Source organism: Sturnira hondurensis, unplaced genomic scaffold, assembly GCF_014824575.4.
Source record: "Sturnira hondurensis isolate 20B ecotype Veracruz unplaced genomic scaffold, ASM1482457v3 Scaffold0004703, whole genome shotgun sequence".
NCBI lineage: Eukaryota > Metazoa > Chordata > Mammalia > Chiroptera > Phyllostomidae > Sturnira > Sturnira hondurensis.
Window position 1 is genome coordinate 162,166 of NW_028077334.1, and position 25,186 is coordinate 187,351.

Below are 25,186 nucleotides of genomic sequence, written 5' to 3' on the forward strand. Positions count from 1 at the left end.
AAAAGTACTCATGGACATGGACAACAGTATGTTACTGGGGTGGGTGAGTAGGGGATATCAGAGGGTGAAACGGTTATAGGAAAATTGCAATAAAAATGAAAAAATATGAAGCATCCTCTCCATGTGTGTGATTTAATTTTCTACATACCAACTGCACCATTGGATATATTATAGTATTAATTGTGCTTGATTATGTTCTTTGTTCATCTTTAGTTTGAGGAACCCTTTGTTTTTCATTATCCCATACTCTGAATAATGCCTGGTACAGGTCTACAGTCAATATAGGAGTCTACTTCTCAAATACATGAACAATATCCCCAATAAAATAGCAATATACATGGTGTTTGAAGAATGAATGATGGTAGAAAAGGGAATTCTAATGAGCAATGGCAATAGACAGCCTTAATAAGAACTAGATCCTAACCCAATATGAAAATTATTTTTTGCATTCTAAAAGAAAAATGTAGCATTTATTCTCAGTTACTAATGTAAAAATTAGTTATTCATTTTCTTCTATTTTTTGGTAGTCACCTGTCCCATATGGAACCAGGCAATGTTACACAAATTTCAGAGTTTCTTCTCCTGGGACTGTCAGAAGAACCAGAACTGCAGCCTGTTCTCTTTGGTATCTTCCTTTCCATGTACCTGATCACTGTGTTGGGAAACCTGCTCATCATGCTGGCCGTCAGCTCAGACTCCCACCTCCACACAGCCATGTACTTTTTCCTCTCCAACCTGTCCTTGGTAGACATCTGTTTTACCTCCACCACCATCCCAAAGATGCTGGTGAACATCCAGACACACAGCAAAGCCATCACTTATGCAGGTTGTATCACACAGATGTATTTTTATACACACTTTGCACTGTTGGATAACTTCATCCTTACTGTCATGGCCTATGACAGGTATGTGGCCATCTGTCACCCCCTGCACTACACAGTCGTCATGAACCTCCGCCTCTGTGGGCTGCTGATTCTGGTGTCCTGGATCATTAGTATTCTGCATTCCTTGTTAGAAAGCTTAATGGTGTTGCAGCTGTCCTTCTGCTCAGACTTGGAAATCCCTCACTTTCTCTGTGAACTCAAAGAGGTAGTCCAACTTGCCTGTTCTGACACCTTTTCTAATGACATTGTGATGTACTTTTCAGCTGGACTGTTGGGTGGTGGTCCCCTGGCTGGGATCCTATATTCTTACTCTAAGATAGTGTTCTCCATATGTGCAATCTCATCAGCTCAGGGGAAGTATAAAGCATTTTCCACCTGTGCATCTCACCTCTCAGTTGTCTCCTTGTTTTACGGTACAATCCTAGGTTTGTATTTTGGCTCTGCTGGTACTGACCACTTACAGTCTAGTGCAGTCACCTCAGTGATGTACACTGTGGTCACACCCATGCTGAACCCCTTCATCTATAGTCTCAGGAATAAGGACATAAAGAGGGCTCTGAAAAGATTCCTTGCTAGGTAAGCTTTTCAAAGGCCAACTGTATGTGGCTGAAGAATTTTCCCTGAATGTTCAAAGCTTCAGAGCAAGAATTACTGACAGAAGTTCTTATAATCTTTAGACTGTATGTAATTAGAAATTCTCTTGCATCTCATGGGTTCACAAAGATTACATTATCATAATATATTCTTTTATGATATATATTTTTCCAAGTAATATTTCTGGTGTTTTACAGAAAGAATAGTCATGTATTATACTAGTCTTTTGGACTAAAGTACACTTGGATACTGAGGTCATGTATATAACTTTGTTGGAGAGGAATATCTGAGACCACAAATTTCACTTACATGGTCATAAATATTTTTTATAGCACTACATTTACTATGCTTCTTGCTAATGTAGACTTGAACATGCTGTTAGGTTTTATAGCTGCTCTCTTGGTTTTATATACTCCATTCTGTCATTCAGCTGTGTGTCCACATGCCTACATAGCCTCTTTGAAAAAGTGATAATCAAATCCATATTTACAAGAAGAGTCTACTAAGAAATATACATTTTAATAAACAGACTAATGTAATATGGAACAGATTACCATCCATACAATGATGCAAAAAGTGCCTGAAAATTTATTATTATATAAAATATTTTTCATGCTGCACATCTAGTCATTAAAATGTGGAATATGATGTCCATGTGTGAGGAGTAAAAAATTACATGGAGTGTTTTTTGTTCTTTTCTAAGTATTTTCCTGTTTCTACTTGAAAACTTTCAATGTGCTCCCTAAAAATCAGAGTCTTTCTAGTGCTCTAAATGAAATGTTTTTCCTTACCCAATTGCTTCCAAATCCACAAAAGGCAGTGTATGACCAATATAAATATCATACAATATATATCTCGTTTATACTCAGGAATGTCTTCAGTCTTTATGATTAAAGGATGAACCACACAGGAGGTAAAATCTTGTCCAATCATGTGAAAAGGGGTCACCAATTTACCTGCACAAATGTGCACATCTTTCCACTCTGTCCTCACTGCCTGGAAGGGAACCTCAGTGGACTTGCTTTAATGCAGTTAGCTGAAATATATGTGAAAAAAGCATGATTCCTCCATCAGTACAAAAGTTAAAGGTAAGATGTAGCCAATATTATAATTACCCTGAGTTCTATTTCCTCTGATTATAGCATCAGTTTGCTATTGCTATATAACAAGCCATTCCAAAAGCAAATGGTTTAATATAACCCTTTATTTATCTTCATTACTTACAGAACAATAATTTCTTGCTTATTGACATCTTGCCAATATTTGGCTTGTGAAATGGTAGATAAATAAACTAGGCATTGTCACAGAAAAAAACTGAGCCTAAATACCAATAATTTTTGTCTAATTCCTAATATTTTGAAGTTTTTTGTTTTTGGCCTACATTGAAGGAAAAAAATGGGAAGATCATGACATTCAAGATCAGGAAAAAACCAGGGGAGAAAACTAAGGCGAGTCACACCCACAACTAAATGTAGTGGATCATGTGGAAATCCTGTTATGTTATAAAACTTAAAAAGGAGGAAAAAAACAAATAAACTTTGCTTTAAATGTGGTTATTTCTAGAATGTTTTTACCAAAAATATATTTTTACATGTGACATTAGATGGTCATAGTCAAAACAGTATCTTCAATGATCAGGAAGATGGCAGTGGAGTAGGACAAAGAATTCTGCTCCCCCCCTCGCACGGGAGAAAAACCTGGCTCTTCTGCAGAGGAGCACAGCAAATAGCCAACAGGGACCCAGCATATAGGAAAATAGGACTCCAAGAATTGTAGCAGACACTGAATGACCAGATGGTGAGGAGGTGGCTGGAGGTGAATAAGGTCCGAGGGACCAGTGCAGAGGCCTCAGGCAGAGGCTGCTGCCTCTGACAGGCTGTGCCAGGGCCCTGGCCAGTCAACCTCGAACTATGATTGGAGCTGAGGGGTGGCAGCAATGTCCTTGGTAGAGAGCTGGGTCATCAGTTCCCTGCCTACCCAGCCTGGCCAGTTTGAAAAACTCCAGGAGAGATCTGTTTGCTTAAAGTGTGAGAGAGAGGAAGAGGCTCGAGGAAGCAAAGGAGAGGGCTTTGAGCACCTGTGAAGTCTGTGGTCGCCAGCTTGGGAGAATTGAGAGTCACTCTTCTGTTCCCCCATAGCACTGGGAAAGGTTCTCACCCAAGCCTGAGGGACCAGGGAAGCCTGGCTGGAGCAAGCGCCAGAACCCCAGCCCAGGACTGTGAATCCTGGGGAAAGTCTGCTCTCAGTGGGGTGCTGGGGGGAGGCGCCAGATCTTGGGAGAACTCTCATGAGGCCGGTTGAGTTCACCGAGAAGGNGACACACAGCAAAGCCATCACCTATGCAGGTTGCATCGCACAGATGTATTTTTATATACACTTTGCAGTGTTGGATAACTTCATCCTTACTGTCATGGCCTATGACAGGTATGTGGCCATCTGTCACCCCCTGCACTACACAGTCATCATGAACCCCCGCCTCTGTGGGCTGCTGATTCTGGTGTCCTGGATCATTAGTATTCTGCATTCCTTGTTAGAAAGCTTAATGGTGTTGCAGCTGTCCTTCTGCTCAGACTTGGAAATCCCTCACTTTCTCTGTGAACTCAAAGAGGTAGTCCAACTTGCCTGTTCTGACACCTTTTCTAATGACATTGTGATGTACTTTTCAGCTGGACTGTTGGGTGGTGGTCCCCTGGCTGGGATCCTATATTCTTACTCTAAGATAGTGTTCTCCATATGTGCAATCTCATCAGCTCAGGGGAAGTATAAAGCATTTTCCACCTGTGCATCTCACCTCTCAGTTGTCTCCTTGTTTTACGGTACAATCCTAGGTTTGTATTTTGGCTCTGCTGGTACTGACCACTTACAGTCTAGTGCAGTCACCTCAGTGATGTACACTGTGGTCACACCCATGCTGAACCCCTTCATCTATAGTCTCAGGAATAAGGACATAAAGAGGGCTCTGAAAAGATTTCTTGCTAGGTAACCTTTTCAAAGACCAACTGTATTTGGCTGAAAAAGTTCCCCTGAATGTTCAAAGCTGCAGAGCAATAATTACTGATACAAGTTTTTACAATCTTTAGACCGTATGTAATTAGAAATTCTCTTGTATCTCATGGGTTCACATAAATTACATTATCATAATATATTGTTTTATGACATATATTATTCCAAGTAATATTTCTGGTGTTTTACAGAAAGAATAGTCATGTATTATACTAGTCTTTTGGACTAAATTACACTTGGATACTGAGGTCATGTATATAACTTTGTTGGAGAGGAACATCTGAGACCACAAATTTCACTTACATGGTCATAAATATTTTTTATAGCACTACGTTTACTATGCTTCTTGCTAATGTAGACTTGAACATACTGTTAGGTTTTATAGCTGCTCTCCTGGTTTTATATACTCCATTCTGTCATTCAGCTGTGTGTCCACATGCCTTCATAGCCTCTGTCAAAAAGTGACCATCAAATCCATGTTTCCAAGAAGTCTACTAAGAAATATACATTTTAATAAACAGACTTACCTAATATGAAACAGATTACCATCCATACAATGATGCAAAAAGTGCCTGAAAATTTATTATTATACAAAATATTTTCATGCTGCACATCTAGTCATTAAAGTATGGAGTACGATGTCCATGTGTGAGGAGTGAAAAATTACATGGAGTGTTTTTTGTTCTTTTCTGAAGTATTTTCCTGTTTCTACTTGAAAACTTTCACTGTGCTCCCTAAAAATCAGAGTCTTTCTAGTGGTCTAAATGAAATGCTTTTCCTTATCCAAATGTTTCCAAATCCAGAAAAGGGACAGTGTGTGACCAATATAAATATCACACAATATATATCTCGTTTGTACTCAGGAATGTCTTCAGTCTTTATGATTAAAGGATGAACCACACAGGAGGTAAAATCTTGTCCAATCATGTGAAAAGGGGTCACCAATTTACCTGCACAAATGTGCACATCATTCCACTCTGTCCTCACTGCCTGTAAGGGAACCTCAGTGGACTTGCTTTAATGCAGTTATCAGAAATATATGTGAAAAAAGCATGATTGTGAATGCTTTCCTCCATCAGTACAAATGTTAGAGGTAAAACACAGCAGAATATTCTAATTACCCTGAGTTCTATTTCCTCTGATTATAGCATCAGTTTGCTATTGCTATATAACAAGCCATTCCAAAAGCAAATGGTTTAATATAACCCTTTATTTATCTTCATTACTTACAGAAGAATAATAATTTCTTGCTTATTGACATCTTGCCAATATTTGGCTTGTGAAATGGTAGATAAATAAACTAGGCATTGTCACAGAAAAAAAATGAGCCTAAACACCAATAATTTTTGTCTAATTCCTAATATTTTGAAGTATTTTCTTTTTGGCCTACATTGAAGGAAAAAAATGGGAAGATCATGATACTGAAGATCAGGAAAAAAACCAGGGGAGAAAACTAAGGTGAGTCACACCCACAACAAAATGTAGTGGATCATGTGGAAATCCTATTATGTTAGAAAACTTAAAAAGGAGGAAAAAAACAAATAAGCTTTGCTTCAAATTTGGTTATTTCTAGAATGTTTTTACCAAAAATATATTTTTACATGTGACACTAGATGGTCATAGTCAAAACAGTATCTTCAATGATCAGGAAGATGGCAGCAGAGTAGGACAAAGAATTCTGATCCCCCCACCCCTGCACGGGAGAAAAACCTGGCTCTTCTGCAGAGGGGCACAGCAAATAGCCAACAGGGACCCAGCATATAGGAAAATAGGACTCCAAGAATTGTAGCAGACACTGAATGACCAAATGGTGAGGAGGTGGCTGGAGGTGAATAAGGTCCAAAGGACCAGTGCAGAGGCCTCAGGAGGAGGCTGCTGCCTCTGACAGGCTGTGTCAGGGCCCTGGCCAGTCAACCTCGGACTATGATTGGAGCTGAGGGGTGGCAGCAATGTCCTTGGTAGAGAGCTGGGTCATCAGTTCCCTGCCTACCCAGCCTGGCCAGTTTGAAAAACTCCAGGAGAGATCTGTTTGCTTAAAGTGTGAGAGAGAGGAAGAGGCTCGAGGAAGCAAAGGAGAGGGCTTTGAGCACATGTGAAGTCTGTGGTCGCCAGCTTGGGAGAATTGAGAGTCACTCTTCCGTTCCCCCATAGCACTGGGAAAGGTTCTCACTCAAGCATGAGGGACCAGGGAAGCCTGGCTGGAGCAAGCCCCAGCACCCCAGCCCAGGACTGTGAATCCTAGGGAAAGTCTGCTCTCATTGGGGTGCTGGGGGAGGCACCAGATCTTGGGAGAACTCTCATGAGGCCGGTTGAGTTCACCGAGAAGGGACAAAAGCCACATCAATTGCCCCTCAGACTGGTGCAGCTAGTATGACCAGAAGAAACGGTTTGACAAGCTGGAAACCAACAAGAGGGTTTTTTGTTTTTGTTTTTCAATAATCTTTTATTTTTTAACTTTATTATTGTTTTCTCTTTCAATACTTTTACCCTCTCTCTTCCTCTTTCTTGTTTTAGTACTTCTCCCTTTCTTAGAAAACCTACCACTTTTTGCTCCATTCCACTTGCTTTTTTTCTTTCTTTTTGCCCCCCCCCCCAAGTGAGACAAAAGACTTAGAACAGTGAAAAAACCAGAGCTGGACTCAAAGAGGGGGCATCACACCAGTAGAGACAGAGAGACAAAATTCACTTTGCTATAACAGAAAAACTACAAGTTACTGAATATTTGTATTTTTCATTATTCTTACATCTTTTATTTTAATAGTATCTTGTATTCCTCCTCTTTCTGTATAGTCTCCTTTACCTTGGGTGTATATATCGTATCCCTTGACAGGTTTCCCCTGTCACCTCATTCATAGTGTATTGCTAGTTTACTGTCCTTTACTTCCCCTTGCCCAGTTAGCACACTATTAAAGGTCCAATACTTCCTAACATTGGTATATTGTAGATTGTGTCATATTATTGTTGCTCTAATATTATTATAAATAATAGTTGTTACATACTATTTTAAATACTACACACCCCCCCCCCCGATCTTAGCCCACTTCATTGTTGCCCAAACTATAGTACTGTAGTGGTTAACTCTATTATACTCTCTCACACTACACCTATTTACCATTCTTTATTCTCACCTTACCTCAGAATCTGACCTCCCTCAACCTCTCTCCTTTCTAGATCCAAATCACAAACCTTCCCTCCCCAACAAGAGTCTTATCTTTTTTTCCATCCTTTCTAAATAGTGGCTAGTTGGGTTGAAGACTATGGTTAACGCTGTACATAGACAGAAGGTCTCCTATCTCTTCTCTGCCAGCTGCTACTGTATATATCATAGAATACTCTCCTGCTGTCATAAACCAGTTTGCCTTCCCCTCCAACTGATCACACACACACACACACACACACACACACACACACACAGACACAAGAGTAGGTGGAAGCGGCGAACACCAGGATACCCAAGGGAAGAAGAAACCCAACAATAAAGGAACCAGCAACAGACAACAACAGAAGAAGGTGAATGAGGGAGTAGAAACCAAAAAACCCTCAACCCAAGACCTATTTGGAAATACAACTATAGTGTGGTGAAACTACCCAGGGAAAACAACTGAACAAGAGCAAAAGAGAATCCTCAAAACCTGGTATACATGGAAGAACTAGCTTCAACACAACCCGCCCTCACCAGCGCTACAAATTAAAATGTGTAGTGGTCAGAGGGACCATCAGTTCATCAGCTGGTGGGAAGGACTCACAAAAGAAAGACCCAGAAAAAACAAAAACCCAAAGACAAACTCAGAGCCAATGTAAAAGACAGCCCAACACCAGTGACCTGGGGAGATCAAAGAGACGAAAGCACTGAATCCCAGAGGCATTAGATCAAAGAAGTTCAAAATTTAAATCCAGGAAGCCAGAACAAATCTTTTTAAGAAGCTGAAGCTAACGAGAAGAGTCTCACAAACAAGGGGAAGGATAAGAAACAACCCCCCAATGAAAGGAAAGGAGGAAGCCTCAGAAAGAATGCTGGATGAAATAGAGGCAAGTCAGCTATTAGATACTGAATTCAAAGCACTGGTTATCAGAAAGTTCAAAGAGCTCACTATGAGCTACCAGAAACTACAGGGGAGCTACAATGAACTCACTACAAAATATATCAACATGAAAAAGGAAATAGAAAGTATCAGCAAGAGCCAAGAGGAAATGAAGAATACAATTTCACACCTGAAGAACACAGTGGAAGGAACCAAAGCAGGATCAAAGAAGCAGAAGATTGGATTAGTGAGTTGGAGGACAAAGTAGAAAAAAACTTCCAGAAAGAGCAAGAAAAGGAAAAGAGGTTCAGAAAGAATGAAGAGGAATTAAGAGAAATGCAAAACAATATGAAACATAATAATATCCAAATAATAGGGATACCAGAAGGAGAGGAAGAAGAGCAAGAAATAGAAAATTTATTTGAAAAAGTAATGATGGAAAACTTCCCTAATTCGATGAGAGAAAAAGTCACACAAATCCAGGAAACACAGAGAGTCCCATTCAAGAGGAACCCAAGGAGGCCCACTTCAAGACACATCATCATTTAAATAGCAAAATTCCAAGACAAAGAGAGAATCTTAAAGGCAGCAAGGGAGAAAAAGGAAGTAAGATACAAGGGAGCCCCAATAAGGTTAGCTACTGACTTCTCAATGGAAATGCTCCAAGCAAGAAGAGAATGGCAAGAAATATTCCAAGTAATGAGAATCAGACACCGGCAATCAAGGCTACTTTACCCAGCAAGGCTCTCAATCAAGATAGAAGGTCCAATAGAGAGCTTCCAAGGCAAAAGAAGTCTAAAAGTATATGCTTCCACCAAACCAGCTCTGCAAGAAATACTAAAAGGACTGCTCTCTAAGGAAAGGAAAGAAAAAAGAGATACAATAAGAAGCACAGGTATAGAAATGGCAATGAATAAGTACCTATCAATAATAACCTTAAAAGTAAATGAATTAAATGCTCCAATCAAAAGACACAGAATAGCTGAATGGATAAGGAAGCATGAGCCACTCATTTGCTTCCTACAAGAGACCCACCTCAAGACAAAAGACCTACACAGAGTAAAAGTGAAGGGCTGTAAACAAATTTTCCAAGCAAACGGACAGGGAAAAAAGCTGGGGTAGCAATACCCATATCAGACAAAATAGTCTTCAAATAAAGAACCATAAAGAGAGACCCAGAAGGTCACTTCATAATATTCAAGGAAAGAATCCACCAGGAAGACATAAACACTGTAAATATATATGCACCCAACATAGAAGCACCCAAAGATATAAAAAATTTTAGAGGACTTCAAGAAAGATATTGACAGCAACACCATTATAGCAGGGGATTTTAACACCCCACTGTCAAAAACATCAGATCTTCCAAACAACATATCAACAAAAATATTGTGGCGTTGAACAATGTCATAGATGAAATGAACTTATCTGATATATATAGAGCCTTTCATCCCAAAGAAGCTAAATATACATTCACTTCAAATGTGCATGGAATATTTTCAAAGATAGACCACGTGATAGGACACAAAACAAGCCTCAACAAATTTAAGAAAATTGAAATCATCCCAAGCATTTTCTCTGATGACAAGGGACAGAAACTGCAAACCAAGTCCAAGAGAAAAGATGCAAAACATTCAAAATCACGGAGATTAAAGAGCATGCTATTAAACAATGAATGGGTCAAGATTGAAATTAGGGAAGAAATAAAAAAGTTACTGGAAACAAATGAAAATGAACTCACAACAACCCAAAACTATGGGGCACAAAAAGATAAGGCTCTTGTTGGGGAGGGAAGGTTTGTGATTTGGATCTAGAAAGGAGAGAGGTTGAGGGAGGTCAGATTCTGAGGTAAGGTGAGAATAAAGGATGGTAAATAGGTGTAGTATGAGAGAGTATAATAGAGTTAACCACTACAGTATTATAGTTTGGGCAACAATGAAGTGGGCTAAGATCTGGGCGGGAGGGGGGAGGTGTTTGTAGTATTTATAATAGTATGTAACAACTATTATTTATAACAATATTAGAGCAACAATCATATGACACAATCTACCATATACCAAGGTTATATTGTAGTCCTGAGAGGGAAGTTCATAAAATACAGGTCTACCTAAAAAAGATAGAAACATTTCAAACAAACAACCAAACCTGACGCCTGCAAGAACTCGAGGAAAAACAACAAGGACAGCCCAGAGTAAGTAGAAGGAAGGAAATAACCAAGATCAGAGCAGAATTAAATGGCATAGAGACTAGAAGCACAATTCATTCTAAGGAGCAATGAATCCAGGAGTGGTTTTTGAAAAGATAAACAAAATAGACAAGCCTTTAAGCAGGCTCATCAAGAAAAAAAGAGAGAACCCAAATAAACACAATCAGAAATGAAAGAGGAGGGATTACCTCCTCTTGACCCCACAGAAATACAAAGTATTGTAAGAAATTACTTTGAAGAATTGTATGCCAAAAATTCAAAATCTTAGCTGAAAAGGACAAATTTCTAGAAAAATATAATCTTCCAAAACTGAACGATGAAGAAGCACAAAGCCTGAATAGACCAATAACAGCAGATGAAATTGAAGCAGTAATCAAAAACCTTGCGACTCACAAGAGTCCTGGACCAGATGGTTTCACAGGAGAATTCTACAAGGCATTTAAGGAAGAGCTAACTCCTATCCTTCACAGACTGTTCCAAAAAATTCAAAGTGATGGAAGACTCCCAAATGTTTTTATGAAGCCAGCATCATCCTAATTCCAAAACAAGACAGAGACACAACAAAGAAAGAAAATTTCAGGCCAATACCACTGATGAACATAGACGCTAAAATCCTCAACAAAATTCTGGCAAACCACATCCAACAATACATTAAAAAGATCATTCACTGTGGCCAATTGGGATTCATCCCAGGAATACAAGGATGGTTCAATATTTGCAAATCAGTAAATGTAATACATCATATAAACAAAAGCAAAGACAAAAGTCAGATGATCATATCAATAGATGTGGAAAAAGCTCTGGATAAGGAACAACACCAATTCATGATAAATACACTCAGCAAAGTGGGAATAGAGGGAGCACTTCTCAATACTTTACAGGCCATATATGAGAGACCTTCAGCCAACATTATACTCAATGAGCAAAAACTAAAAGCTTATCCACTAAGATCAGGAACAAGACAGGGTTGTCCACTTTCACCACTTCTATTCCATATAGTATTGTAAGTTTTAGCCACAAAGATCAGACAAGAAAAGGAAATAAAAGGCATCCAAATTGGAAAGTAGGAAAAAAACTGTCATTGTCTGCAGATGACACAATAGTGTACATGGAAAATGCTATAGACTCTACCCAAGAACTGCTCAACCTAGTAAATGAATGTGGCATAACAGCAGTATACAAAGTAAATATCCAGAAGTCAAAGGCAGTTTTGTATACTAAGAATGAAACAGCACAAGCAGAAATCAAGAAAAAAATCCCATTTGATATAGCAAAAAGAAAAATAAAATATCTGGGAATAAACCTAACCAAGGAGGTAAAAGACCTGTATGCAGAAAAGTACACAACACTGAAGAAAGAAATCAAGGAAGACACAAACAAATGAAAACATATACCGTGTTCATGGATTGGGAGAACTAACATCATCAAAATGTTTGTACCACCCAAAGCAATTTACAGATTCAATGCAATACCTATTAAAGTACCAATGACATACTTCACAGACATGGTACAAACACTTCAAAAATTTATGTGGAACCATAAACAACCCCTAATAGTAGGTGCAATTTTGAGAAAGAAGAACAAAGTCAGAGGGATTACAATACGTAATACCAAACTATATTACAAGGCTACTGTAATCAAAACAGCCTGATACTGGCATAAGAACAGGCACATAGACCAATGGAATAGAACAGAGAGCCCCAAAATAAACCCAACTCTCTATAGTCAGTTAATATTCAACAAAGAGGGAAGCAACATAAAACGGAGTAAAGATAGCCTCTTCAACAAATGGTGTTGGGAGATCTGGACAGCTACATGCAAAAAAATGAAACTCGAGCACAAGCTTACACCATACACCAAAAAATTCAAGATGGATAAAACACTTAAACATAAGCTGTGACACCATTAAAATCCCAGAGGAGAACATTGGCAGGAAAATCTCAGATATTTCACACAGCAACATTTTTACTGATATGTCCCTTAGAGCAAGTAACATAAACGAAATAATAAACAAATAGGATATAATCAAAATTAAAAGCTTTAGCACGGTAAAGAAAACAGCATTAAAATAAAAAAGAGAACCAACTGTATGGCAAAACCTATTTGCCAATGATACCTCGGACAGGGGTTTAATCTCCAAAATATACAAAGAAATTACATGACTCCACTATTTGAAGACAAGCAACCCAATTAAAAAGTGGGCAAAGGACTTGACCAGATGTTTCTCCAAGGAGTATATACATAATATTTAGAGACACACAAATAGATGCTCAATATCACTAGCTATCAGAGAGATGCAAATTAAAACCACAATGAGATACCACCTTACACCGGTTAGAATAGCCATCATAAACAAAGCAACAAACAACAAGTGTTGGAGAGGTTGTGGAGAAGAGGGGACCCTAATTCACTGTTGGTGGGATCGCAGACTGGTACAACCACTATGGAGAACAGTATGGAATTTTCTCAGAAAACTAAAAGTGAACCTGCCTTTTGACCCAGAAAATCCACTGTTGAGTTCATATCCTAAGAACCCTAAAACACAAATCCAAAAGAACCTATGCACCCCAATGTTCATAACAGCACAATTTGCAATAGCCAAGAGCTGGAAGCAACCTGCGTGCCCACCAGTAAATGAAAGGATCAAAAAATTATGGTACATATACACAATGGAATCCTATGCAGCGGAAAGAAAGAAGAAGCTCCTACCCTTTGCAACAGCACGGATGGAAATGTAAAGCATTATACTGAGTGAAATAAGCCAGGCATTGAAAGATAAATACCATATTATCTGACCTCTAACAGGAAGCTAAGCAACAAAACAAACAATCAAGCAAAATATAGCCAAAGACACTGAACTAGAAAATGGGGGTACAGTGACCAGAAAAAATAGGCGAGGGAATTTCAGGAGAAAAAAGGAAGGATTTACAGGAACTAGTATAAAGGACACATGAAGAACAACTAAGAAAGGTGGAAATGAGATGAAGGTGGGAAGCACTGAGGAGGGGCTGGGATGGGAGTAAAAGACAGAAAACTGGACTTGAACAGTAATTAAATAAAAAAATAATATCTTGAAAACAGTTTACCTTAAAATACTATCGATAAATTTCACTTATGACTGTTACTATTTTGATAATAGCAAGGGTACATCCCTTAATAAGCACATCAGATGTCACACTGGGTGTGAAGCATACGAGGGTCAAAAATACCGAGAGAAGCCTCATAAATGTAGGGAATTTGATAAAGCTTTCAGTTATCTCCAATTTTTTGATAGATATCAAAGAAACCACAGTGTAGAGAAATCTTATAAATGTAAGGAATGTGCAAATCCTCTAGATATCGCAAGTCAATTTCTCAAACATGAACAATCTCACACTGGACAGAAACCCTATGAATGTAAACAATATGGAAACGCCTTGAGATATCATGAAGCCTTCCAAACACATGAAAGGACTGACACTAGAGAGAAACGGTACAAATGTAAGGAATGTGGGAGAGCTTCCGCCCATAAACAAACCTTAAAGTACACATGAGACTGCACACTGGAGTGAAATTCTATGAATATAAACAGTGTGGAAAGGCCTTCAGATATAAATACACTTCAAACCCATGAAATGAATCACACAGGAGAGAAACAGAATGTAGGCTGTGTGGTAAAGCCCCCAGTAGTCCCAGTTCTCTTCAAAAACATGAAAGAACTCACACTGGAGAGAAACCCTATGACTGTAAGGAGTGTGAGAAAGCCTTTGGTGACTTGTCATTCCTTCACATACACATGATCACTTACAATAGAGAAGGACTTTATAAATGTAAGGAATGTCAGAGACGTTTTATTTCTCCCAGTTCATTTAGGGTACATGAAAAGATTCACACTGGGGAGAAACTCTATAAATGTAAACAATGTGGTAAAGCTTTTAGCTACACTCTTCCTTCCAGTTATATGGAAGAACTCATAGTGGAGAGAAATGCTATGAAGGTAAGGACTGTGGGAGAGCATTCTCCCAACACCAAATCTTAAAGTACACACAAGACAGCACACTGGAGAGAAACCCTATGAATGTCAATAAGCTGGTAAAGCCCACAGAGATCACAGTTCCTCAGAAACTCACAAAAGACTTCATACTGGAGTCTTTTAGAAAGAAGTCACATGAATGGAGAGAAGTTACATGAATGTTAGAAATGTGTGAAAACCTCCAATAACCAAAGCTTAAAAACACACATGAGGCTGCACACCCGAGGGGAACCCTATGAATATGTACAATGCAGAGAAGCCTTTATACATTCCTCATCCTTTCAAAAATATGAAAGTGGCACATGAGAGACCCTGTGAATAGAAGCAATGTGGTAAAGCCTCCAGAGATTACAATTCTTTACAAACACACAGAAGAACTCATGTATCAGAGAAGCCCTATAAACCTAACTGTTGGAAAAACTTCAGATGTTATTGAGGTTACTGAGGCCATAAGTTACACAGACAAATCGTATGATGTAAGCAATGCGGTAGCACTTTTATTTCTCATTTAACTTGAAATACACAAAAGAACTCACACTGGAGAAAAATTCTATGAATGCAGACTTTGTGGAAAAAACTTTTTCCACACAACTGAAGACATGGGAGGGCACAGTGTAGAGATATTGTATGAATGCAAAAAATGTGGAAAGACTCTAGTCATGCCAGTTCCTTTCAAAGGCCAGAAAGGAGTTACTGGGTAAATCTTGAGTGTAAATTGTGGGAAAGACATCAGTTGGTCCACATCTTTACACATTTGAACTCCCACCAAAAAGAAATACAAATGTAAGTAACAAGGGCAAGTTTGATGGAAATTAACCCATCTATAATGTTTCAGTAAACTTTCAACATGAGAAAGCTGTCCCCAAAGTTCTAAATATACTTTGTTTATCAAGCTTCTATTTTAAAAGACATCACTGCAATTCAGAATTCTACTAATTAAGTTCAGAAACAAATATTAAAGTGAGGTAATTCTGCATGTCCTCTTCAACAAGAGCACCTAAGATTAATAGGTAGTGCTATTTTCTTAATCATTCTTTTTTTTTATTCTGAAGCCTGTTGGATCCATGAATGAATTGAAGTGCATTGCTAAAATGCAGATATAGACTTACGCCAAGATGGAGGTGTAGGTGGAAACACTATGCCTTCTCCCACAACAAGGTTTGAATACAACAAGGGGTTAGTAAACAAAGATGCAGCCAAAGAACAGAAAACTGTACTATACGGAAGTCGGACAACAACGAACCCATCAACCAGGACCAGTAAGAGGGGCAGAGCTAGCAGTGGAGCAGGGTCTTCCTGCAATTATTCCATTGTGGGAAGAATCTTCTGACCCAGGTGACCCAGGCAACCCAGGTGACCCAGGCAACCCAGGCGACTCAGACGCGCAGGCAGCCAGGGTAGCATTGTGGACCCAGTGAGGGTGTGGGGCAGGCTGAGCATGGTTGTACATTTGCCTGCGCAGATAAACCCAGCAAAGGAGTGAGTAGTGAGACAGACCACGTGGCTCCAGAGGCGGGAGGAGACAGAGGGGACCGCCATTGATTTTCTTTGACCCCGCCCCCACATACACCATCACATCCCAGTGACTGAGTTACCCCGCCTTGGTGAACAGCTAGGGCTCCACTACTCCTTTGTACCAGGCACGAACAGTCCAAAATATGGCTCAAGAAGAACTCAAAGCCTCAGAGCTGATAACTCTAAGTGATCAGGAAATAGAGAACCTCTCAGATGCACAATTCAAGACACTGGTGATCAGGATACTCACAGAACTGGTTGATTATAGTCACAAACTAGAGGAACATATGAAGGCTAAACTAATTGAAATGAAGGGAAATGCACAGGAAACCAATAGTGATGGAAAGGAAACTAAGACTCAGATCAATGGAGTGGACCAGAAGGAAGAAAGAAATGCCCAAACAGGAAAAAGTGAAGTTACAAGAATTCAAAAAAATGAGGAGAGGCTTAGGAACCTCCGAGACACCTTTAAACGTTCCAACATCTGAATTATAGTGGTACCAGAAGGGGGAAAGAAACAGCCATGAGTGGAAACCATATTTGAACAAATAATAAAGGAGAACTTCCCCCATCTGGCAAAGGAAATAGACTTCCAGGAAATCCAGGCAGCTCAGAGAGTGCCAAAGAAGTTGGACCCAAGAAGGAACACACCAAGGCACATCATCATTACATTAGCCAGATGAAAATGAAGGAGAGAATCCTAGAAGGTGCAAGAGATAAGGGGGCAGTCACCTACAAAGGAGTACCCATCAGACTGTCAGTGGATTTCTCAAAAGAGACCTTACAGGCAAGAAGGGGCTGGAAGGAAGTATTCCAAGTCATGAAATCCAAAGACCTACATCCAAGACTGCTCTATCCAGCAAAGCTTTCATTTAGAATGGAAGGGCAGATAAAGTGCTTCTCAGATAAGATCAAATTCAAGGAGTTCATCATCACCAAGCCCTTATTATATGAAATGTTAAAGGGACTTATCGAACAAGAAGAAGATGAAAAATATGAACAGTGAAAGGACAGCAAACTCACAGTTATCAACCACCACACCTAAAACAAAAGCAAATGAAGAGGACAGCTAGATCAGGAGTGGAACCATAGAAATGAAGATCACATGGAGGGTTAGCAACAGGGGAGTGGGAAGAGGAGAAGGGGGGAGAAGGTACAGAAAATAGCATAGACAGTAGGTAGAAAATAGATAGGGGGAAGGGCAAGAATACTGGGGGAAATATAGAATATAATGAACTTGAGACACGTGGTCATAGACTAAAGGGGGGGGATGGTGTGGGAGGGGGTGTGCCAGGTGGAGGAGAATGAAGGGGGGAAATAGAACAACAACTGTAATGGTATAATCAATAAAATATATTTTAAAAAAGAAGAAATATGCAGATATATTTTAGCCCTTGCTGATGTGGCTCAGTGGATTGAGTGCCACTTGTGAACCAAATGGTCACTGGTTTGAATCCCAGGCAGGGCACATACCTGGGTTGCAGGCCAGGTGTATACCTCCCTGATTTCATGGGAGGCAACCACACACTCATGTTTTTCTCCCTCTCTTTCTCCCTCTCATCTCTTCTGTCTCAAAATAAATATATAAAATTTAAAAACTTGAAATGATCAGGATAAAAAAAGCCTTGAAAAAATAGTCATTCCTTGATAAAGCATGGATATCCTAATAGCTCTTTCAGTTTTAACACATGTTTTTAATATCCCATGAAGTTTGACCTCATCACCTTTTACATTATCCAGGGTTTGATGGTTCATTTTGATGTTGCCTGGCCCAAATACCCAACACGTGTAAACACAGAATCCATTGCAGTCATCACCTGCTCAACAGTGAATAGAGCACAATTGCTTAAAGAACTGTGTCTTTACTGACAGAAAAACTAGGGTTAAACTGCCAGTTCTGCCACTGGCCCCTGTAAAGTCATTGGTGAATTACTCTTTCTCTTTGGGGACTCATTTTCTCATGCACACATAAAGTATCACAGTTTCTGCATCACAAAGCTGCTGAGAGGGTGAAGCGATGTATGACTGTCAAAACAACTGGTCAAGAAATGTTAGTGTCACTAACACAATTATTTTTTACCAATCTTGAAATATTAGAATTACTTAATTTAATCATGAATGACTATTATCATTCATATATTTTATTTATACCAAATGTATCTTATTTTAATTATAATTAATTGTGATCATTAATAATTAAAATTACTAATTCACTGTTACAGGCTGAATGTTTGTTTCCCCCTGCCCCCAAATGCATGTACTGAAGCCCAAAGCTCCCATGTGCATGCGTTTGAGACAGGGTCTGTGAAGAAGGGTAAATGTTAAATGAGGTCATGATGGAGGGCCCCAATCCCATAGGTCCAATGCACTTAGGAGAAGAGGCAGAGGCACCAGAGTAATTCTCTGCCATATGAGAGCACCGTGAAAAGGTAGCTCTTTACAGCCAGGAATAGAGCCCTCACCAGGAAAACAATAAGCCAGCACGTTGATCTTAGACATCCCAGCCTCCAGAAAAGTGAGAAAGTAAATTTCTGTTGTTTCAGTAAGATCTCAACTTTACAAAGTAGGGCCTTTCATTCATGTAAATAGTGCTAAAGAGTAAGGAAAGAATATACAACAAGTGGCTGGGGCTGATACTATTGATTTCCACAAGTCCACGGGAGAAAACATGAACTCAGCTAGTCATGACATGAGAAGAAGCTGACACAGCCTTTAAGAGAAGCTCTCAGCAGCTGCCTCACACGAGAGTGCTTCGAAGTGAAAGGCGGGATGGAAGACTGCTGCGATCACATCAGCAGCCCTGTATGTCATCTAAGCGCATCCCTGTGGATCACTTTCATCAAAGCCATTAGCACTTCCCAGTTCTTCAGACTGTAGATGAGGGGGTAAAGCATGGGGGTGATAAGGCTATAGAAGAGAGAGACCATGTTGTCCTGCTGTCAGCTATAGTAGGCACCAGGTACCATGTACATGAACACAGCTGCACCATAAATGAGCCTCACGACTGTGATGTGTGAGGAGCAGGTGGTGAAGGCCTTGCACATAACCTCCTCTTAGCACATGCCTAGAATGGCCCCCAACACGTGGTTATAGGATGTGGCGATGAGGGACTGGGGAAACACAAGGATCAGCACCCCGGAGATGGACAGCGTCAACTCATAGGCAGAGGTGTCTGCACAGAGGAGCTTTAGCAGGGCAGACACCTCACAGAAGAAGTGGTCCATGATGCGGGAGGCACAGTAGGGGAAGTGCAGAGTGACGGAGGTCTAGATGGAGACATTGAGAACACCTCCCATCCAGGAACAGCCCACCACAAGAAGGCACTCGTGGTGCCTCATAAGCAAAGGATACTGCAAGGTGGCACATGGACACATAACGGTCATAGGACATGAGGGCCAACAAGATGCCCTCAGCCACACCCATGAGCATAAGGAAAAATATTTGAGCTGCATAACCCTCAAAGGAGATGGAACTTTCCACCTGTAGGAAGTCTGATGCTATCTTGGGGATGGTGACCAAGAGGAAGCCTACATCAAACAGGGACAGTTGACTGAACAGAAAGTACATGGGTGTGTGGAGCCGGGAGTCCATGTAGATCAGGAAGAGCAGAACAGTGTTGCCCAGAAAGCCCATGATAAACATGGCAGCCACTAGAAAGAAGAGTAGCTGACTTGACCCTGAGCGACTGAAGAGGCCTGCCAGAAGGAAGTCAGAGGTAACTGATTGATTCACACCTCCAATTTTTACAGAATATGCCTTTACTGCAGGCAGAACAGGAGATCAATGGCAAAATGACTAAGTGGGGCTGGAAAATAAGTTTCATCCCACCTGCCAATGGCCATTGAGTGGTAGTTGTTGTTTAGAGTGCCATCTTGAGGAGTTGTGAGGTCACAGCCAGAATCACTAGAGGGGGAAGCCATAATCAGTTAGTGAACTCTATTACTGATATTTGTTACAGCCATGGGGTGAGAGAGCAGTAAGTTGCATCTCTGAATAAGATACTTGGTTACATCCCAGTAAAGAGCTTCCCACTGCCTCTCCTGTTACAAATTTTAAGGTCCAAGTCAGGAACAGAAACAGCTCCAGTAGAACATTTCAACAGCTCTCATCTCAATGATCCCAGGGCCCAAGTTGAGGTGAAATTTTGAAAATGCTGGGAGGTGAAGCAACTTGGATCTGAAGCAACAATGCAAGCAAGAAAACAGAGAGATAGGCCAGGGTCCAGATACCTGGGTAAGCACCTGGAGCAAAGAGAAATGCATTGTGAGCCAGCACTGGGGTCAAATGGAAGGTGTGAATCTAGGGAGTTCGAGCCATAAGGACACTTGTGTACCACTTGGGGGTCAAATGGCCTAGGGTTAGGAAGGTGGGACAGTTGTCAATGAGCTCACAATTATTGGTAACTTTGTTGCACTGGATGGGAGAGTAGCAACATATGAGTTGTCTGACTCAATTTCAAGGTCTAGAGGAAGCTACCAGGCTTGGAAGATTGTGTCTAATAAATTTTGCCTGAGTGGACAAAAAAGATGTCCTGGGACAAGAAAAAAACTTTCCACCTAAAAAGCGCGGCTTAATTTCCTTGGTCTCCAAGGAACCTCCAAGCCCCCAAGTAGCCTCAGACTTCCCTTGAACACTATACACCACAAAAAATTCCAACAGTGAACAATGCAGGACCAGAAAGAAGAGTGTTTATTCCCAACTGCTGGTGGTTATAGAAGTAGCAAGACAAGTCATTTAGAGGCAAGTGGATTCTATTGAGATCCTCACTGAAGCTCTTTGTCCTAAGAGCTACTATCCTCACATGGCCTTCAAGGCAGTCTTTATTATTCAAGAACCTAATTTATCTCTCATGTCCAAGCCCCTTTCACAGTTGCATTCAACAAAATTTGGCACATGCTGGGCTAGGCATGAAACATTGAAAGGTGAATCAACCAGGCAGGGGCCATGCTTCACTGGACCCCAGATTGTCCATCTGGGTACCAGTGCAAAAGAGATAAATGGCCAAGCTCTTTGTGTTAGAGAAGTACATGAGGGAACTGGGTAGAATGTTCTGTAGGCAATGGCTGGGGCTAATACAGGGTGTGGCATCACTGACAAATGTCCTCAATATCAGAAGAGCTTCAATAAGAAAGATGTGGTAGAACCTGCTGCTCAGTGCTACTAGGAGGTGGCCGTTTGTGAAGCCAGCTGTGTGGTTCATCCTAACCACATTTCCAACAGTGAAATTCAACTAAAAATAGAAAGGGCTGCCATACTGGTGGCATTTTTGAAAGTCAATGACATAAGAGAGTAAGATAACTTAGTTGTGTGGTTATAAAATTTAGAATTTGAGGAAAAGTGGGCATCGTTCACATAATTTCAGAACAGTCTCATCAGCAGGGTGACAGAGACACATGCCCAGCCCTTTTGGTACCCAGGGGATGAAACTCTGCCTGGGATCAGGTTGAGAAAGGCTTCAAAAGGGAGGACATGTTTTAGCTGAATGTTGAAGGTCTAGTAGGAGTTTTTCAGGCAGCCAGAGGAGGCAAAGTTGTTCCAAGAAGAAGGAATTTAGCACATGGGCAGTGTGGGTTGGTGGTTAGGAGAGTGTACCCAGGAGTAGAATTAAAATGAGCTTGGTACCAGGTCAAGTTGTTGGTAGCAGCATGACCTTGGGTAGCTTCAGCCTCAGTTATTTCATCCATAATATGTGTGGCAGTAATCTGGTCACAGGAACTGCTGTGAATATTAAACAAAAGGATGATGTTAAGAGCTTAGTGCCTCTCATGTGGCAAGTGTTCAATAAGTAAAGTGTGATACCTATTATAAAATACAATATATTGTAATAATATATAAATTGTATAATTAGAAAATTATTGCTAATGCTCTTGGGTGGAAAGTATGGATGATCAGTGTGCAGCACCATTCCAGACCATTCCAGAGGGTGTTTGATACTCTCTGCAGTTTCAGGAACCATCTGGGGATCTAAGAACATATCCCCCATGGACATGGCACAGCTACTATGTTCAATATTATGGCCTCTTCCATGGTCAAGGCTCACTCTGTCTAAATCATCATCTGTAGTGGTGCTCTATGATATCCTTGTACTTACTGGAGAGAAACCTGCTTGTCCCTTCTCTGGTCTCTGAGATTCTATAGCACAGTCTCTAAAAGTTCATTCATCTTCAACTCTACTAGTTTACAACTGGGATTTTCCACCTCAGCATTATTCAGGGAGAGGTAAGTCTGTTGTGAGGAACTGTCTTGCATGAAGCTTAGCAGCACCCGTGGCCTTAATGCACTTAATACCAGTACTCTCTTTCACCCCTGTTCATGAAAATGAAAAGTGACTCCACACCTGGTCAAATGTCCCCCAGAGAGGCAGAATCACTCCCAGTTAAGAACCTTTGGTGTAGAGATAGGATAGTGACAACCTGCAGGGACTGTACTCAGCAATTCCTCTTCCAGATTTTTATTCTAGAATTACAGTAAGCTCAGACCCAGCAAAAACTCTGAGAATCTCTCATTCTTTATGTCTTCATACGGAAATGAACAAACCCTTGCAATTTTTTGCTAACTTATCAATTTCCAAACCACTAAGTCTCCCAGCTGGTAAAATAGCTTTCCAGCAAACTCCCACCACAGGCTATTTAAGTGGCCAAATAAATGTGATCTCGCTCTGTCCACTCACATATCCTCCCCCTGAAAGGAGCTGATGCCAACTGAGTGCTGACTGTGGAAGGCATCCAGTGTTTACATGCTTAACACTTCAATCCTCAAGTCTGGAGATGGATGGTAGACATGTTTGCACAACAATGTGAATATATTTAATGTCATCAACAGTACATCTATAAGTGATTAAAATGGTAATTTTAAATATAAATATTATATTTATTTACTTATTTTTAGAGACAGGAATAATGGAGAAAGAGATGGAGAGAAACAACAATGTGTGGTGGCCTGTCACTCACCCCCTACTGGGGACCTGGCCTGCAATCCAGGCATGTGCCCTGACTAGTAATCCAACCAGTGACCCTTTGCTTCACAGGTTCATGCTCAGTCCACTGTGCTACATCAGCCAGGGCTAAAATGGTAAATTTTTATTTTATTTTTACTGTGTATATGTTATTACCATAGAAAAGAAACACTGTCTGTAGATATTATTTGTATTTTTAGGAAGAAAAGACAGAGTTTCAGAGAAGTGTGGTGACTTTTCTAGCACCACCCATCGTGGAAGCAAAAAAGCTAAAATTTGAGCAAAAGAGGGCTCTGATTCCCAAGTATCTCCTTTTTTCCTTTCAACACACTTCCCCCAAACACTGTAACAGATGTTTCAGGATTTGTTATACACACACATACGCACACACACACAGAGTCCTGCATGCCCTGAAACTCACCTTACTTCCTCAGGTGCCAATTACTATTGACCCATCTTTTAAAAAAGCACACCCTGGGGTGTTTGTAATCTTTAACACTCAGTTCCGCTGTGGCTGTAGATTCTGGCTGTGATTCCCTTGTATCCTGAGCTTTTAAGAAACTCTTTCCATCCAAGATATCTTTTGGAAAAAATATTCCATCCACCTAACCTCTTCCCTGTCAGTGAGACAGGCAGAGCTGGGCAGAACTAACCATGGCTTACTTTAATCTAGGCTGGGTCCTCTCACTGTGGCTCCTAAAGCCATACCTCTCATGTGGGTTGAAGAGGAGTCCCTTTGGAAAGTTTCCAAGTTGTGGTTTCACCTCTTCCTGTCCCTACTTACTTGAATGATGTAGAAATTTGGGACTAGGGGTTCCTCTGGTGACACTAAGTGACCAGGGGACAGGCACCAACATAACATACCTTTTGTTACCAATAAAACATTCACATCTCTCTGTCATGACCAGGCATAATCTGGGCCCTTGGTGATCTAATTAATCAAATAGCAGTTTGGCAGAACATTGTCATTTACTGTTTATTTAATCCTCACATCCAATTAAACTAGCCTAAGAAACCACAGCAGAGTTTGTTCAATTAACCATTGCTGAATGAATACATTCTGTAGGAAAACAATATTTTTTTGGAACTAATGTTATTGACAAATGGACTGAGAGAGGGTAAGTGACTAATTTCAAGTCACACACTGACTAAGAGTACAGGCTAGAATTTGAAGCCTCATCTGATTCCTCATCAGCCTCATCTGATTCCAGATCCTATGAACTGTCAAGTCTGAATGCTGCATCTTTCTTGAAATCTGTGCTCAGCTCTTTTGTCCAAGAGTTCAGAACTGAAAAGTCCTCAGTGCAGAAGAGGGGAGAATGACAGGTCCTCAGAAGGAGAACTGGGGATGACCCAAACCATGCCAGATGAGTTATTTTGGTCAAGTGCCCATGCCTGGCTGCTTCCAACAGCTTTTATAAATTAAACACCAACATAGATGACTTCCTGCTGTCTAGAAGCCCGACTTTCTTGCGTTCATAGCAATAAAGACAGACAAGGAAAGATTGAGGGCTGCGCAGTCCGTCTCACTTCTCACTCCCGCCTTCCCAAGCCCTCACTGGGTCCGCCGGTGCTACCCCTGATGCCTGAGCGCCTGGGGTCAGGGGTCCTTACTGCTGGACTCTGCTCCCCTGTTGGCTCCGCCCCTCTTACCTGTCCGGTAGAAAGGTTCCTTGTTGTTGGACTTCCATATAATTCAATTTTCTGTTCTTTGGCTGCATCTTTGTTCTCCAAACCTTTGTTGTATTCAAACTTCATTGTGGGAGAAGGCACAGTGTTTCCACCTATGCCTCCATCTTGGGGAATTCTGGATCTAGAGACTTGCTGATGCTGTTTTGCACAGATATGATGAGTGGAGCGTACACAGGTATTTGGATGCGAAGATGAATTGTTTTCTGCCTCTTTGACATTTGCAAACCCACAAGCAGCTGTCCTGTTATGCTGAATCCTTAGTCTTTCCTTGTCTGTCTTTATTGCTATAAACGCAAGAAAGTT

The 25,186-nt window shown here is 40.6% G+C and overlaps 2 protein-coding genes and 1 pseudogene across 2 annotated transcripts; 2 read left to right on the forward strand and 1 right to left on the reverse strand.

The window, feature by feature from the left end:
• Window positions 1-540: 540 nt before the first annotated feature.
• Window positions 541-1,464, forward strand: LOC118986911 (olfactory receptor 7A10-like). Its single transcript, XM_037045960.1, has one exon. The coding sequence runs from the start codon at window positions 541-543 to the stop codon at window positions 1,462-1,464; it is 924 nt and encodes a 307-aa protein (XP_036901855.1).
• A 2,301-nt stretch (window positions 1,465-3,765) lies between these two features.
• LOC118986903 (olfactory receptor 1571-like) lies at window positions 3,766-14,242 on the forward strand. The gene is made up of 2 exons (XM_037045955.1): window positions 3,766-4,457; window positions 13,984-14,242. The coding sequence occupies exons 1-2, from the start codon at window positions 3,766-3,768 to the stop codon at window positions 14,240-14,242; spliced, it is 951 nt and encodes a 316-aa protein (XP_036901850.1).
• Window positions 14,243-19,043: 4,801 nt separating this feature from the next.
• On the reverse strand, window positions 19,044-23,906 carry LOC118986904 (olfactory receptor 2Z1-like; annotated as a pseudogene).
• Between the last annotated feature and the right edge of the window lie 1,280 nt (window positions 23,907-25,186).